We start from the raw sequence: 16,867 nt of genomic DNA on the forward strand, positions 1-16,867 counted from the left end.
CCTCTGATCACGACGAAGAGTATATCTAGTGTAGTATTTCATTTGAATAAAATTTTATGTGTCACTCTGTCCATGTATTCTTCCCTGATCGGCCACGTGTCTAGCCTGATTTTCACCCGATATAGATAAACCCCCACTTTTCAGACATTTATGTAATTTGGACCGAAAAGTGGAAAAGTTTAATCAATTTTAGCGAAAAATATGTGAAAAGACTTCTAACATGATTGATTAGATGGGCGCCTCCTTGTATTTAATTCTCTAAATTTGTGCCAGTATTGGGTTGGATTACACCAAATGACAGTTACTGAGGTAATGATGACTTCCCATTATTAGAAACAACCCAAATAGTTATTCTTCCATGTTGTTGTATTTATTTTGGGTTTCTTCCCACATTCAAACTTTAGAAATTTTGACTTTCTTTTCTCTCTCTAACTTCAACTTTCTTCCTTATCTTTCCCAATCTCTCTCTATGACAGACATGCTCTCGTACTCCGAGTGAAATCTAGTAAAAAAATGTTCACCTTTCCTTTAAGTATTTCTAATTCATCATGTCTTCAGACTCAAACACAAGTCATGAAGCTCAGGATACTACTTGCGACAGCTCAGAGGTCAACTCCACCTCACTTATAAAGGCTATCATCTCATGAAGGATTTCTACTAGCGGTGGACTGTCCCAAAAAAAAGCCGCAAAGGTGGATCTTGACAATCTCAAGACCAAATGTTTATAATGACTGTCACAAAAAAGCTCCCCCTAAGAAATCCATCGCCAAACATGACAAGAGTTGCTCCCCCTAAGAAATCCATTGCCAAGCATGACAAGAGGTGCTCTCCCCAAGAAATCCATCGCCAAACATGACAAGTCGATCGAGGAGCACTCATCGGTGATTAAGGTATTTCACCTTCTCAATATTCAAGGAAACTATAAATAGGAATCAAGCATGCATGTTTTCAACTCGGAAGAGTAGGAGAGGACCACTAGAAGAATGGATGGATTCTTATTCTTGTACATTTATCATTTATGTTGAGTTTTTACCTGATCATCGACGCTATGATCATCGAACTGTGTAAGTATTACAATGGTTTCCTATCCAACTTTCCACTATAATTTGGAGGATAGTTTGATGCCTTTATTCTTTTAGTTTCATAAAGATAGAAAACACATCGAATGTTTCATCCTTTGAACTAAAAAATAGTGTCCAAGTGAATCTAGTGTAGTAATGACCAATAATAAAGACATACATATTTCTTCTTCTACTAAGCTCTCATAGGTACACATAAGTCTATGTAAAGAAGTTTTAGAGGGTTTAGAGGTACTTACTACTTTTTTAGTTTGAAGGATGACTTCACATGTTTACCTTTTACACATGCATTATAGATCATGTCACTTTACTTTATGTTGGGTAGACCAAGAATCGGGTTCTTAGACACTAGCTTGTTCAGCAATGAGAAACTTGCATATCCTAGTCTCTTGTGCAAGAGTAGTGAATAATTGATGAAAACAATGAGACATACAAGCTTTTCTCTTTCTGGATTCATGATACTTGTTTTGTACACATTCATGTGTCTTTTTTATAGTAGAATTTGCCTCCTGACTTTGATTTTGACACTTGACATTCAGTGAATATGAATAGTACATCATTCCCTTTCATACATTTGAGAGACACTCAAATGGTTATGTTCCACACTAGGACATAGTACACATATTTTATGAAGGAGAGTGTGACTTTCCTACTTTTCTAATTTCAATGATTTCTTCTTTCTTTTCATTTTCAAAAGCGACACTTCCCCCTTAGAATTTAGTGAATGAGAGAAAAACAATTTAGTGTTCCAATCAGGTGTTTGTAGCATGCACTGTTGATATATCACATTTTGTGTCTTCCTCTCATTTGCTCATGAGCAAGCAATCATAAGGCAGGTTTGGACACCCAAATCAACTTGGGTCCCTTTTTTGAATGAAAAGATCAATCAAATTCTTGTTAGCCCAGTAAGGAAGTGTCTTGGTCCTGAGAACCAAGTTTCTTGCACTTCATTGCTTTTGTTTTTTCACTAGTGCAAGTTTTTAGTATATTGCTTTTATTTTACTTGGGCATAGATGACTCAGATGACCATAGTGATCGTAGTGAGTATAAAATATGTGATTTTAGTTGGCCCTCGATCTAGCTATTGTTTCCTTTTGAACCATATTCATTGTCTATTAGAGGAATAGTATTCCTAGATTTGAATGAATATTTCAGAGGAACTGGTCCATCTCATATTTCGTTCGAATTTCATTTTGGCTTTATTAAGATCATTATGAAGAGTCTCATTCTTCTTGTAGACATCATGGAGATTTAGGATTAATCTCTTTATGTCTTCTTCTAGGGCTACTTACCTATGGTTAGCAATAATGTTTTACTTTCGAGATGAGTCATGATTTTCAATTTTCTCTTAAATATGGGCATTAAGTTTTTCAAGCTTCTCATTTTCTAGTCTCAAGGATTCATATTCCTTCATTAGTTGATCCTCTCCCGAGCTTATGGAGTAGTACGCATCTATGAGTAAGAACAAATATTCTAATTTTCTCTTAAATTATAATTTAAGATTAGCTTAGTATCTAAAAATTTTACCTTTGATTGTTGTTTATCGTCGTCTAGGTCAGAGTCAAAGCCTACTATTAGTGCTAGGATGGTCTCTTTGGATCAGGGACGGAGCTATAGTGTAATACGGAGATTCGGACGAACCCAGTAGCTTTTGCGTAGACCCTATATTCGTACTAAAAAATCAAGTATAAATATATGTAAATATTGCGTGCAAAACCACATGAAAAAAAGGTGGATGACGCAGTGGTATATACTTCGTCATCAATGTTTTGATTTCCTTGGGATGTGGGTTCGAGCCACACTAGTATCATTAGTTATTAGTTGCTTTATTTGGGCTTAATACCTAACTTTTACCCTTGTTTAATTCAACTTTTCCTATATGTGGATTTTTCTAAATTCGTTTTTACATAATAAAATAGAAATAATAATAAAAATAGTGTTACACCCAAAAACAACATATGACTATTGATTTCTTCTAAGACACTCAAAAAATCTTAAACACAAAATTTAATTTTCAAAAAAGTTATAGTTCTAACTCTTATTGTTGATTTCATTGTGACTGCTTGTTGTCAGAGTCCGGACCTCTGCCCCAGTAAGTACTATGTACTCTTCCTAGTTCCTCTTCGGCTCTCCCTTTTGTCCTTATTTTTTAATTTGTTTGTCTTCACATTGTGTAACCATTTATTCAAAGATTTTATGAAAATCTTTGATTTAGGGCACTCTCACATATTTATAATTCATTATGTTATTTAAATTGTTGTTTGCTTCCTGAAGCTTCAACTTTCAAGGCAGGAGTGGCTCAAGGATAAATCTAGTAAAATCTTCGCTTTAGGTCCCAAAAATATTAATGGTGAATTTAATAATTATAATTTTACTTAAAATAATATTGAGATTATAGAAAAAATATTTAAAATTTATATAAGAACACTTATCTATCATTTGCTGAAAATATTTTAAAACTTTGAATTAAATTACTCAAATCTTCATATAATAAATGAAGTATTTGAAAGTGTACCTAATGATGCGATCATTGACAATTTTTAAAACATAACAATTTGTCCAGTGCAATTGTAATGATAGTGCTTACATATTCATCATTTTTTTAAAAAAATAATATATATATATATATAATATTAAATATTTATAATTGTTTGTTAATTTAATGGTTGCTACACTAGATTAAGATGTTGTTCTGTTTTAAAATTCAAAACCCACAAACATTAAATTTTAGCTCCGCATTTACTTTGGATTGACTTTCTTGATTCTCTCCATCCATGTGTGGCATTGCCACTAAGACAATACATTGACACTAAGGCCAAGACACCTTCATCATCAAATTCTACTACGGCTAGCAGGGATTGATTTTCTGATTCCTCATCAGCTTACGCTTCATTTCATGAGTTTTTCATATTGGGAAGAGAAAGCACCACAACTAAAGTTTGATATGACAATAAATATGAAAATAAATTAGACACGAGAATTTTATGTGGAAACCCATCAAACAGATAGAGGAGAAAAACCACAGGGTAGAAGGATCTCACTATTAAAATATGGAGTACGCTGCACTCAAATACAAGAAGAAAACAACAATTAACACTTCTCTCTTGTAAAAAGGAACAACTACTAAAGAGGACACTCAAAACTAAAATATTTACCTTGGTGTATAATTCTCTTTGTATTCTTACTCTCTCTTTCTAAAATGATCTAAATGAGGGCAAGAAGCCCTCTATTTATAGGAGAAAGAAAACGCATATACGCGTTTTCAAAACGTGTGATTAGCAAGTTTGTCAAAAAAGGTTGCTACCTAATCTTTGCCTTTTAAGGCTACTGGCAGCCCTTTTTGACTTTTGCATTCTTCCACTTGAAGATTTAATTAAGAATCAATTAAGTCTTCACACCATCCTTTCTACCCAACTGCTGTAATGTTATGTTTCTGCTAGGCCAATGGAAGATCGACACCATATGAACTTGTTACTGTTGATCGGCTTCGTAAACATATCTGCTAGGTTGTCATTAGTGTGAATTTTCTGAATATCCACACTACCTTCTTCCACCTTCTCATGAACAAAGTGATATTGAACTCATATGTGCTTTGTCCTTGAATGAAATATTGGATTTTTTGCAAGATGCAAAGTGCTCTGACTGTCACAAAACAGAGCAACATTCTCTTATTTGTGCCCGAGTTCCTTCAGTAACATCTGCATCCATATTGCCTCTTTGCTATCTTGTGTAGCTACTACATATTCTACTTCCATCGTAGATGTAGCTACGATAGATTACAGTTTTGAAACCCAGTTTACATCTCCTCCAGCAAGAGTAAACACATAACCTGTGGTGGACTTGCTTTTATCAAGATCACCTACATAATCTGAATTAATATAACCTTTAATAGTAAAGTCTGATCCTCCATAACACATTGTAACATCTGAGGTACCATTGATATATCTCAGGATCCTCTTAACAGTATTTCAATGCTCTCTACCTGGATTAGCCATGTATCGACTAACCACTCCCACTGCTTGTGCAATGTCAGGTCTTGTACATACCATGACGAACATTAAACTTCTCACTGCTGATACATACGGTACTTGAGACATCTCCATCCTCGCTTCTTCATTGCTAGGACTCATACTTGAGGATAACTTAAAATTAATAGGAAGTGGGTAGAAATTGACTTACAGTCTTGCATCTTGAAGCGTGGCAAGATTTTCTTCAAGTAGGTCTTTTGAGAAAGCCAAATCTTCCTATTATTTCTGTCTTGGTGAATTTGCATCCTTAGAATCTTATTTGCTGGATTTCAAAATCCCTAGCCAACTGTGCCTTTAAATTTATGAGACGATCTTTGTTGGGGCCTGCTACCAACATGTCATCAACATACAACAGCAAAATAAAAAAAATTGTCATCACCAAATCTCTTGTAATAAACACAAGGATCTAAACTATGTCTGTTGTATCCAAGGCTTATAATGAAGGAATCAAATCTCTTATACCAACATCTCGGCGCCTGTTTGAGATCATATAGAGATTTGTTCAACCTGCAAACCAAGTTCTTTTTTTCCTATTCTTCAAAACCTTCTGGTTGGAGCATATAAATTTCTTCTTCAAGTTCTCCATGAAGAAATGCAGTTTTGACATCTAACTGCTCCAAGTACAAGTCAAATATAGCACACATCGCCAGGACCACTCAAATTATTGTGAGTCGAACCACCGGAGAAAATATCTCATTGAAGTCTATACCTTCTTTCTAAGCGAATCCTTTCACCACCAATTTTGCACGATACTTCTGCACTTGATCATTACTATTGCATTTGATCTTGTAGACCCATTTGTTTCCAATGGCCTTCCTTCCTTATGGTAATTGAACAAGATCCCATGTTTTATTTTTATGAAGAGCTTTAATTTCTTCTTGCATTGTTTCCACCCACAGAGATGATTCTTGACCTTTCATAGCCTCGTGAAAAGTTGAAGGCTCTCCATCTTCTATTAGTAGACAGTATACAATATTACTCTCCATAGAATAATCTGAGTGCCAAGCTGGTTCTCTTCTCTCCCTAGTTGACCATAGAACTTCTGGAGTTTTGATCTCAGCTTGCTCTTGTTCTTCGTGCTCTGGTGCTGCTTCAGAAGAAATTGGAATTTCTTCTATTTTTTCAACTTCAACTCTAGTAGTCTCTGATTTTTCTTTTGAAGTGATACCTTCTTTTGCTTGTATCTTATTTTCAACAAATACAATATCTCTATTGATTACCATCTTGCGGGTTGTGGGATCCCACAAGCGATACCTCTTGACTCCATCAACATACCCTAAGAAAATGTATTCTTTAGATTTTGGATCCAACTTCAATTTTTCTTAGGTGTTGTACATAACATAAGAAGGACTTTCGAATATATGTAAGTGAGAATAATCAGTTGATTTTCCTGTCCACATTTCCATTGGCGTTTTCAGATCAATTGCAGTTGATGATGACCGATTGATCACATAACAGACAGTTTTAACTGCTTCTGCCAAGAATTGTTTTTCCAACCCTACAGTTGCCAACATAGCTCTTGTTCGTTCTAACAAAGTTCTGTTCATCCGCTCTGCTACTCCATTTTGTTGTGGAGTATATGCCACCATGAACTTCCATTTAATACCTTCGTGTTTACAGAAGTTATCAAATTCATCACCAGTGTATTCTCCTCCATTATCTGTCCTCAAACACTTGATCTTTTTCTCAGATTCAAGTTTCACCCGCGCTTTGAACTGTTTGAAAATTGGAAAAATATCTGTCTTTCTCTTGATTGGATACACTCAACTTCTCTTGGAGAAATTGTCAATAAATGACACAAAATATTTTGCTCCTCCTAGGGACTCCACCGGTGCTTGCCACACATCAAAGTGGACCAGATCTAATATTTCCTTACTTTTAGCAGAGGAACTGCTAAACTTCAGTCTATTTTGCTTACTGGTAACACAATGCTCACAAAAGGATAGTGAAACCTTTTGAGCCCTGGAAGAAGCTTTTCCTCGGCAAGAATCTTCAAACCTCATTCCGACATAAGGCCAAGTTTACGATGCCATATCATCGTTGATTCTTCAAATAAACTTGCTGACGCGGTTGATGTTTTCCTTCTTGGTGTGTTTCACCTTTAAGCACATATAAATTTGCAGCAAGTTTTTCCGCTTTCATCACTACAAGTGCTTCTTTGGATATTTTCATGACTCCACCGTGAGTCTTATATGAACATCCATTATCATCTAATTGTCCCAAAGATAATAGATTCTTCCTCAAGTCTTTTACATGTCGTACCTCCTGAATGGTGCGTACCGTGTCATCATATATCTTTATTTTGATGGACCCAATACCAATAACATCCAAAGAATGATCGTTTCCCATGAACACAGACCCTTCTAAGATAGGATTATATTGATGGAACCATTCTCTCTGAGAAGTCATGTGTCATGTTGCTCCTGTATCCATGATCCAGACATCAGCGAAATATTTTCTGCCTTCATTATTTGATATTACCTCACTACATAAAATATCGCCATCATCCGAGGTACATGTAACATTCCCTTAATCATTTGATGGCTCAAGGTGTTCACTCTTCTTTTTGAACCGACAATCTTTCTTGAAGTGCCCTTTTTTGCCACATTTGTAGCACTTGATATTCTTCTTACTTCTTGATTGAGATCTACCATGATTGTGACTCCCACTGGGGCCACGTTCTGTTGGTCTTCCTCTCACCATCATCAAAGCTTCAGCTTGCTGCGAACTTGCTTATCTGTCTTTCTTATTTTTGTGCCTATTTTCTTCTTCTAAGACAGCGGCTGCAATTTCATTGAAAACTAGACTGTTTGTATTGTTCATCAGGTTGATGATGAGTTGATCATACGAGTCAGGCATACTTTGAAGTAGAAGCTTCGCACGTTCAGTCCCCTCTATTTTGCAACCCATTGTTGTAAGTTGCAAAAATAGAGTATTCAAAGTATTGATGTGTTTAGTAACTAACATGGACTTTGTCATTCAAAGAGTATACAACCCTCTTTTTAAGAAGATTTTATTATGCAAAGACTTGGCCTCATACAACCCCGTAAGAGTATCTCATATTTCCTTCGTCGTCCATTTTTCAGCAATATTAGACAACACTTGATTAGCTAGTGCCAAGTGTAAATCAGTAATTGCGTTGCTATCTATGTCATTCCACTTGCTGTCATCAGTAAAATTTGTGGGTCTGCCTTCAATTGCATTTAAGCAATTGTCCTTTCTCAATATCGCTTTTATTTTTATTTTCCACAATGAAAAATTAGTCCCATTGAATTTTTCAGCGTCAAACTTTGTTGTACTCGACATTGTTATTTGCTTCACACCCTTCTAGATCATTTCTGAATATTTTTGGGAATAATCGTGACAAACTATACCGTCACCGAAATTTATTATTCATGTGAATAGTACTATTCACCAAATTTACTATTCACAAAAATTTACTATTTATGAATAGTATCTTCGCATAAAAAAGATAAAATAACCGAGGGCTCTAATACCATTGTTGGGAAGAGAAAGCACGACAACTAAAGTTTGATATGACAATAAATATGAAAATAAATTGGACACGAGAATTTTACGTGGAAACTCCTCAAACAGATAGAGGAGAAAAATCACGGAGTAGAAGGATCTCACTATTAAAATATGGAGTACACTGCTCTCAAATACAAGGAGAAAACAACAAATAACACTTCTCTCTTGTAAAATGAACAACTACTAAAGAGGACACTCAAAATTAAAATATTTATCTTGGTGTATAACTGTCTTTGTATTCTTACTCTCTCTTTCTAGGATGATCTAAATGAGGGCAAGAGGTCCTCTATTTATAGGAGAAAGAAAACGCGTATACGCGTTTTCAAAACGTGTGATGAGCAAGTTTGTCAAAAAAGATTGCTACCTAATCTTTGCCTTTTAAGGCTGCTGGCAGCTCTTTTTGACTTTTGCATTCCATGGCTGCAAAAGCCTTTCTCGTAGCTAAATCATCCTCTTGAGGGATCGCCTGATTTTTCTTGCTTCCTTTCCTTTCCCTGTTTGTTTTTGTGCGCGCTCTATGCTCTACAATGGATAGAATTTGATAAAGTCATCGAGACTTCCACACTCGTGGCATAACTATTCCCTAATTTCCTTATTTGTATTCCTCTAAAAGTTCCTTCTCTGAACTTTCACCTGATAGGTGATGGTTCAATCTAATTTAATTTATCATAGAAAATTAATCACCATTTTTATTAAATAGTTAAAAAAAAAGATATTTTGTTATATATAAATATAAAGTAACTCAAGAGTCAATATAATTAGAGATGACAATGGGGCGGGGTAAGGTGAAGCGGGGCGGATTAAGCCTTTCCCTACTAAGGTTTTTCCCTACCCCGCCTTACCCTGTTTAAGTCACTGCCCAATTTAGGTTCATTTCTGCCCTGCCCCTTTTAGCCCTGCTTTGCCCTGCCTCATTTAACCCCATTCTCATGCTCATTACTTTTCTTATCAGAATATTTTTGGTTGACCTAATCCTTTTAACATCATCCTCAACTTCTTTTTAATTTTTGTAATTTATTAATTTTATTTTTAATGCTAATCCATTTTAATTAAGTTACTATTCTCACGTGAATTGCTTTTATAATAAAATTCATTTTTTTAGCAGTAGCTCACATAAAGTACTTACTAGTAATACATTACAGTGAAGCTTATTATTAGGATTTGTCTCTGGTGAGACTAAGATTATTTATAAAAATATGTTACTAAACTAAAGATGTGAGCACAAAAATAACAACACAAATGAAGAAAAAAAAGTTCTCGTATATTTCAAAGTTTAGCGGATTTTGCAATTAAAATTGCAAGAAAAACTAATAAAAGATTCAAAACTTCGATCTGCCCTACTACTTGTCCTGCCCTATTTAATGTTTTGAAAATAAAAGTTTTGACCCGCCCTGCTCCAATCTGCCTCATTTAACAGTTGCCCTGCCCTGCCCCATTTATCGTTTGCCCTTCCCCAATTGCCATCCCTAAATATAATGTCTAATTTTTTGTTTACACCGGAACTTAAGTTCATTTAGTAATGAATAAACTGAAACGACATCGAAAGATTGCATGCATACGTGGAAGAGTCTATATAAATAGGCTTATTTCCATTTAATCTTGTTGCTTTTTGCCTCTTTTCCTCTTCTTTCTCCCTTTTTGCCTGCCTCCCCTGCCATAGGTAAAATCACTTCCTTCAATTTTCTTTGTAGTAGTATCACAATTGTTATCTCACCCTATCAATTTCCATTTCCTTTTTTCTTCCTTCCTTCTTGCTCTATTATTTGTTATAAAGAATCTTTAATTTTTATCTTCCTTACTTCATTAATAACTGCTCATTCTTGTTGTGTATCAATTTCTTGCTTTCCTTGTTGATTCTTGCTGTGCTATCTTGCAAAGTTTAGATTTTTATTATTTGGGACTTAGTGATTTTATTTTATCTAAACAACAACAACATATCCAGTGATTGGGTCTGGGAGGCTGGCGGTAGAGTGTGTGCAAGCCTTATCATTAGCTATAGGCAAAGAGGTTGTTTTTTATTATTTTATCTAAACAATTGAGATTATATTCCCAGGAGTGTTACTTGTAATTGTAGTGTGTAGTACTAGCTTTAAACATGATTTTTCAAGAAAAGTAATATGGTGGAAGAAAGCTTTTCTTGTGGGTTTACGGTTTGAAGAGATTATGAAACTACTCTGCCTCTAGGAACTAGGAAATTTATCATTATATAAATTGTGGTATAATCACAGTGAGGTTTTCCTTATTTATGATTCCACAAACCTTTGAGCATAGCTAACTTAGGTTATATTAATTTCTTAGATAAATTCAAGGTTTTGTTTTTCTTCTCACAATTAATTTCACCTTAATTACTAATGAGTTAGAGGTTTTTTTGATTTTTTATCTTGATGTCTGGGTAACTCTGTCCACCAAGGCTAGGATAGATAGAAAGAATCACCTAGTGTTTTTGTCTCCTCTGGAATTTGGGCTGAGACCTCATGGCTCTCAACAACTTCATTGACCACTAACCCACACCCTTGAGTTCTAGTGAGTAGGAGTTTTTCTTTCCTAAATTTACAATATATATAGGCCACAGTTCTTGATCTGGTGTGTTGTTTAAATATTTTGTAGTTTGTTCATATTTATGAATTTCATCTAACCAAGTTGGGAACTTTTGAATCTTGAGTAGTTCAATTCGCAGAAGACTGATAAGTGATTTGAGGTTTAGCAATGAAGTTGAATTATAGGAGTATGGATTTATGCAGACTTGAGATACCTATATAAATACAAAAGTTTTCTTTTTCCAGCGTTATGTACAGTAATTTGAACCAAAGGCAATGAGTGAATCACCAGTACCAGTAAAGGTGGATCTGTGATTTGTGCAATAAAGCTCAGATCTTCTTCTTTTTTTGAATTTTAGTTCCTATCATGGAAAGAGACATTGTGTGATTAGTTATTGAGAGAAATATTTTCGAGAAAGTAAGGAGTGGATGTTTGGGTTATATTGCACGGGTTGGGTTATAACCTGTTATTTTACACATTTTGACCTAAGCAAAATTTTGGGCGGGATGGGTTGTGACCCGTTTATAGTCTTGACCTGTTTCAACCCATTGTGTGATTGTTTTCTCTGATGAATCTTCTAAATGTTTAGGCTTCTTCTGTTTACTCTTATAGAACTCAGTATGCCTACAGCAAATCCTGATGCAACTGATCAAGAAAATGAATTATTTGCTGAGATTGATCCATCTGGGAGGTTTGGACGGTACGAGGAGCTTCTTGGCCATGGTGCAGTAAAGATGGTGCATAGAGCGTTTGATCTTGAGGAAGGCAGAGAAGTAGCCTGGAATCAGATTAGATTGAACAAATTCAGTGGCAGTCCTTTCATCATCAATAAGATCCATTCTGAAATCGAGTTGCTGAAGAAGTTGAAGAATGAAAACATCATTGTCATGTACCATTTCTGGAAAGACAGTGACCATAACATTCTGAATTTCATAACCGAGGCGTGCGCCTCTGGTAATTTGAGGGAATACAGGAAGAAGCATCGTCATGTTTCAATCAAGGCCTTGAAGAAGTGGTCAACACAAATATTACAGGGCTTGGATTTTCTCCATACTCATGATCCTTGTGTCATTCATAGAGACCTCAATTGCAGTAACATCTTTATCAATGGGAATGTTGGAAAGGTATGAACTCAGTTGATACTGGCTTACCATTTCTCTGCTGTAGACATAAATATGCACCCTTTCATGGCTCAAAGCATAATGTCAGATACTTCAAAGCTCCACTATATGTCAAAAATCCTACGTAATGATGATGCGCATTCCTATGAACCTGTTCCTTCTCCTTTCTTATGATTCTAAAGCTGCAAAATTCGTGTCATTTACTTTGTCAACGTATTAAGGGAAATGACAGGTTTTATCTTGTTTGCATATCCTCTACTCTGGGAAGAGAATTGGTGCCTAGTATAATTAGAGAAAGCTTATGGAACTTAAATCCTAACTTTAGTTGAGTGGGTTAATCGGGATAGACATAAATTATGCACCGACTGTCACAGTGGAGAAGCCGGTGAAGTTAGAATCCATATTCACTAACTTAAAATCTGTGGGTAATTCATCACACTTTTGTGTATAATCAGGAATCTAACGTCCCCTTAGGATTAAAAAGAAATGTAAACTTAGGCACTGAAGTACATTTGGAAGTGTTTGGTTATTTATAAAGAGCTTCTAAAAGGTAAAGTTACTCGTGAGCTTCAGATGTACATCTAAACAAATACAATACTTTTGGATTGGTCGACCTTAAACATCCTGGTTATCATGTTACACAGGTGAAGATAGGTGATCTTGGTTTGGCAACAATCGTGGGGAAGAGCCATGCAGCACATTCTCTATTAGGGACTCCAGAGTATATGGCACCAGAGCTTTATGAAGAGAACTACACAGAGTTGGTGGATGTATACTCGTTTGGGATGTGTTTGATTGAAATGGCTACTTTGGAGATACCTTACAGTGAATGTGACAGTTTAGCCAAACTATACAAGATAGTAACTTCTGGAATAAAGCCTCAAGCTTTTAACAGGGTGAGCGATCCCGAGTTAAAGGCCTTCATTGAAAGATGCATTGGACGGCCAAGAGCAAGACCCTCTGCAGCTGAATTGTTGAAGGATCCATTCCTTTCTGATTATGATGAGAATGATCTTGATAGTTGATGCATTTATGTTCAAGTTCTGCTATTCTATCATAGTTGCAAGGGTTCCAAACCTTAACAATTTAAGTACCAAAGGCTGCTTTCGGTTGGTTTCATTATGGGGCTGTTCACTACTATCTATCAGCTCTGTCTTAGTCTGTTGAGTACTGATCTTTGTAGCTCGAGACGACCTGCCTTCTTCTAACTCTGTAAGAGTGACAGAGTGTAATATAGTAATCCAATAGAGGTGTAAAGTCTGAACTTTAGTTAGTTGAATATGTTTGATATGAGATTCAATTTCTAGATTCTTGTAAAATTTACGTCATTTATAATGAGTTTCACAAAAACAGAGACTAAAACGATATTTTTTCTATCTATTTGTAGCATAATGCATTACATTTTTTAAATCAAATTGATAATTTTCCTTGGTGAGGGAATTTTATTTTTAACACAAATATCTAAGGTTTATGGATAAAAATTTCAAAATCCGTTGTGCTTAATCAAACGGTATTACATAAATTGAGATAGAAAGAGTACTAATTTTGATTGAGTTTAAATAATATATATTGTTAGTGTAAGTAATTTTTAACACAAATGTCTAAGGTTTATTTTAGAGTAGAAGAATTTCAAAATACATTGTGCTTAATCAAACGGTATTACATAAATTGAGACGGAAGGAATACTTATTTTAATTGAGTTTAAATAATATATATTGTTAGTGTAAGTAATTTTTACGCCATAACATGTGTTACATGTTTTAATTTTAAAATTTCAAATCTCATATTTTGAAGTGTAGATATCCTATTTGTGTTTCTATCAACATTTGTATCTCTATAGTTAAACCTGCTAAATTAGTCTTAAGGGGTACTTTGGGTTAAGGATAACATCAAATAGTCCTTGGATAAAATTATAGTATCACTCAATTTGTTATTTGGTTGGTAAGTTTGGGATAACTTATTCCGAAATTAATAATTAGTATCGGGATAAGTTATCCCTTCTCTTGGATGGTATAATATTTTTGAAATAACTTATCCCGAGATAAAATAGGTAATATGATAAATATATCCCTTTAAATCCTTTCTATCCCCAAGTTTGATCAATTGGTTCTGAGAAGTATCAAACCTAAAAAGAGAATCAAAACCTAAAAACTTGTCCAAATATTCACCTAAAACATAGTTTGCAAAGAGTTCTTGTCACGATCCCGATCCGCCGTGACTTTCACCCGCACTAACCCTCCAGGGGAGAACCAATTATAAAACCCCAAAATAACAACACGAACAAGACATAACAAGCTTAAGGATACAACAGTAGCTTAAATGTAGATAATAGGGTTGAGTTCCCATAAACTCAACCAAAAACCAATCAACGAACTTAAAGCATGCTGAAAATCATCCTAGGAATTGAAAATCAATCGTACCAAAACTCTAAACAACTAACAAGTCTAGAAAGGGAATGCAATCTCCCAAAGAAAATCATTAAGAATAAACTAGTGTGAACATCTAAGTCCCGGAAGAAGGACTAGAATAAAAGAGAGTCCACGGCAGCTTGAAAGAATAGATCACCCTTGAACTCGAATACTATCACTACTCTAAGTGAGGTCTCTCCGCAGCTGAAGTGTTGAGTATTTATGATATTTTCGACGCTCAAAATGGTGAATTAGTGTGCGTTGCAAGCATGTTTCTGTAGATATGATGTGGATTTTTTGTTTGTTTTGCAGGAAAATTAAGTCGCGCACAAGTTTTGATGATTGTGTGGGTCTGAGTACTGTTTTGCTGAGTGTTGAGGAGTATGAGCCTCACCACAGACCGTAGTTCCTTGCACGGGCCATGGTGGTGGTCATGGAGATGATGAGAGAAGGAAGCTGTGCCGGAGGTGCTAAGTACAACCCCACGGACTGGAGTGCCGTGCACGGGCCGTGGTGGGTGTCGTACTACTGATCTATTGAAGGTGCTGATGATACAAATTTTGGCCAAGTGTAACTCCACGAAATTCATCACGAGCCGTGGAGTCCATTATAGATCGTGCTGGGTGATCATGAAGGCTGAGGGAAGATGTGGGAGAATTGGCAAAGTCTATTACCACGGAGGTCAGTACGGATCGTATTCCTCACCACGGGTCGTAAAGATTGCCCGTGAAGAAGTAAAGATCTACACAGTATTGAAGCCCAAGTTAAACACTACGGGAGAAAGACCACAGACCGTGAACTTCAGTACGTTCTGTGGTGGTCGAGCGTGAAACGTGCCGACTTCAGTTTTTCTAGTTGGTTTAGGATTTGGTTTTGTATTTCTATAAATATCCGAATTTATTTTATTTTTAGGGTTGAGCATTTTTACTAGTTTTTGAGTACATTGTGAACATAGTGAGGATATACTTAGTTATTTTTTAAAATTGATTCTTGGTATATCATTTCGGTTTTCATCCTTTATTTGTGATTTGTGTGATTGATTCAAGATTGACTTTTTCATCTGCATAGATATTAATTCATGAATTATTCACAAATTTTTATTTTTTTACTTACGAGTATGAGTAGCTAAACCCACAACTAGGATTGTGGAAACCATGACGACTTAACTAAAATAGGAAAAAGTAGGATTGATATTCGTGATTTGTTTTTGTATGTATTGTGATTTCTTCATTCAAAAGTCTTTCTTAGTGAGTGCACGCATTAAGAACTTGTTCATATTCATTACTTGCTCGGGAGGAAAGTAGTGATTAGAAAAAGAATTTTACAACAGAAATTCAAAGAGTCTGGCTACGAAAGAAGGGATAAACTTCGTCTAAGTTACTTGAGACCGGGAGTAGATAGTATTCTGGGATCCAGGGCAAGGGTTAGTAAAGTATACATTCTGATACTAGGAGGAGATGAATGAAATATGTCTAAGAAGGATCGGAAGGTAAATTAGATGTTACCTAACTCGCTAGATTTTGCATCCAATACAATGAACGATATCATAGATACAACTAGCCTATCAACTTACAAGTCATGGGGAACACAATTCTAGTCTAGTTTTCATATTGTTTACAACTTTAATCTTTTTTACTTATTTTTGCATTGTTACTTGTTCCTAAACTAAAACCAAAATCCCCACTTTTACTTTATGCAAGTTTATTTTTGGGAAGTAGTAATTACAACTGAATAGTGATAGCTAATAGACTTATTTCAACCTATTTTCTATGGGTTCAACCCCGACTCTTAGTTGGGTAAAATATACTGCTAATGATCGTCTATATTTTTTTTGAGAGGTGTAATTGAGCGTTATCAAAATGGCGTCGTTGCCGGAGAATACGGTTTTGAAATATTCTATTAGTTGTTATTTCACTTTGTAGTTCTATTTCCTAATTTTACTTGTCGTTTCTTATTTGTGCTCTTGAAGGGAACAAATAGTGCATGCCAACCACCCGAAGCAAGGGTGAACCACTACTTCTATATGATCCTAGACATACAATAGAAGTTCTATTTTTATGCTAAATATGATAAAAAAAATTATTTTTAAATACATATGGTACCATCATAAGAATGCACACACAAAAATATTTAAGTTAAATAAAATAAAATTTTATTTTTAA

The 16,867-nt window shown here is 35.2% G+C and overlaps 1 protein-coding gene across 3 annotated transcripts; it reads left to right on the plus strand.

The window, feature by feature from the left end:
- The first annotated feature begins 9,974 nt into the window (after positions 1 to 9,974).
- On the plus strand, positions 9,975 to 13,648 carry LOC129880636 (probable serine/threonine-protein kinase WNK11). Of its 3 annotated transcripts, none has more exons than XM_055954753.1 (3): positions 9,975 to 10,298; positions 11,766 to 12,300; positions 12,942 to 13,648. In XM_055954753.1, the coding sequence occupies exons 2-3, from the start codon at positions 11,797 to 11,799 to the stop codon at positions 13,320 to 13,322; spliced, it is 885 nt and encodes a 294-aa protein (XP_055810728.1). In that variant the 5' UTR covers positions 9,975 to 10,298; positions 11,766 to 11,796; the 3' UTR covers positions 13,323 to 13,648. The 3 variants fall into 3 exon arrangements, with proteins under 3 accessions (XP_055810728.1, XP_055810727.1, XP_055810725.1); XM_055954752.1 differs by having other exon boundaries at positions 9,977 to 10,298; positions 11,789 to 12,300; XM_055954750.1 differs by lacking the exon at positions 9,975 to 10,298 and having other exon boundaries at positions 10,325 to 12,300.
- Positions 13,649 to 16,867: the final 3,219 nt, after the last annotated feature.

This window comes from Solanum dulcamara, chromosome 2 (genome assembly GCF_947179165.1).
Source record: "Solanum dulcamara chromosome 2, daSolDulc1.2, whole genome shotgun sequence".
Taxonomy (NCBI): Eukaryota; Viridiplantae; Streptophyta; class Magnoliopsida; order Solanales; family Solanaceae; genus Solanum; species Solanum dulcamara.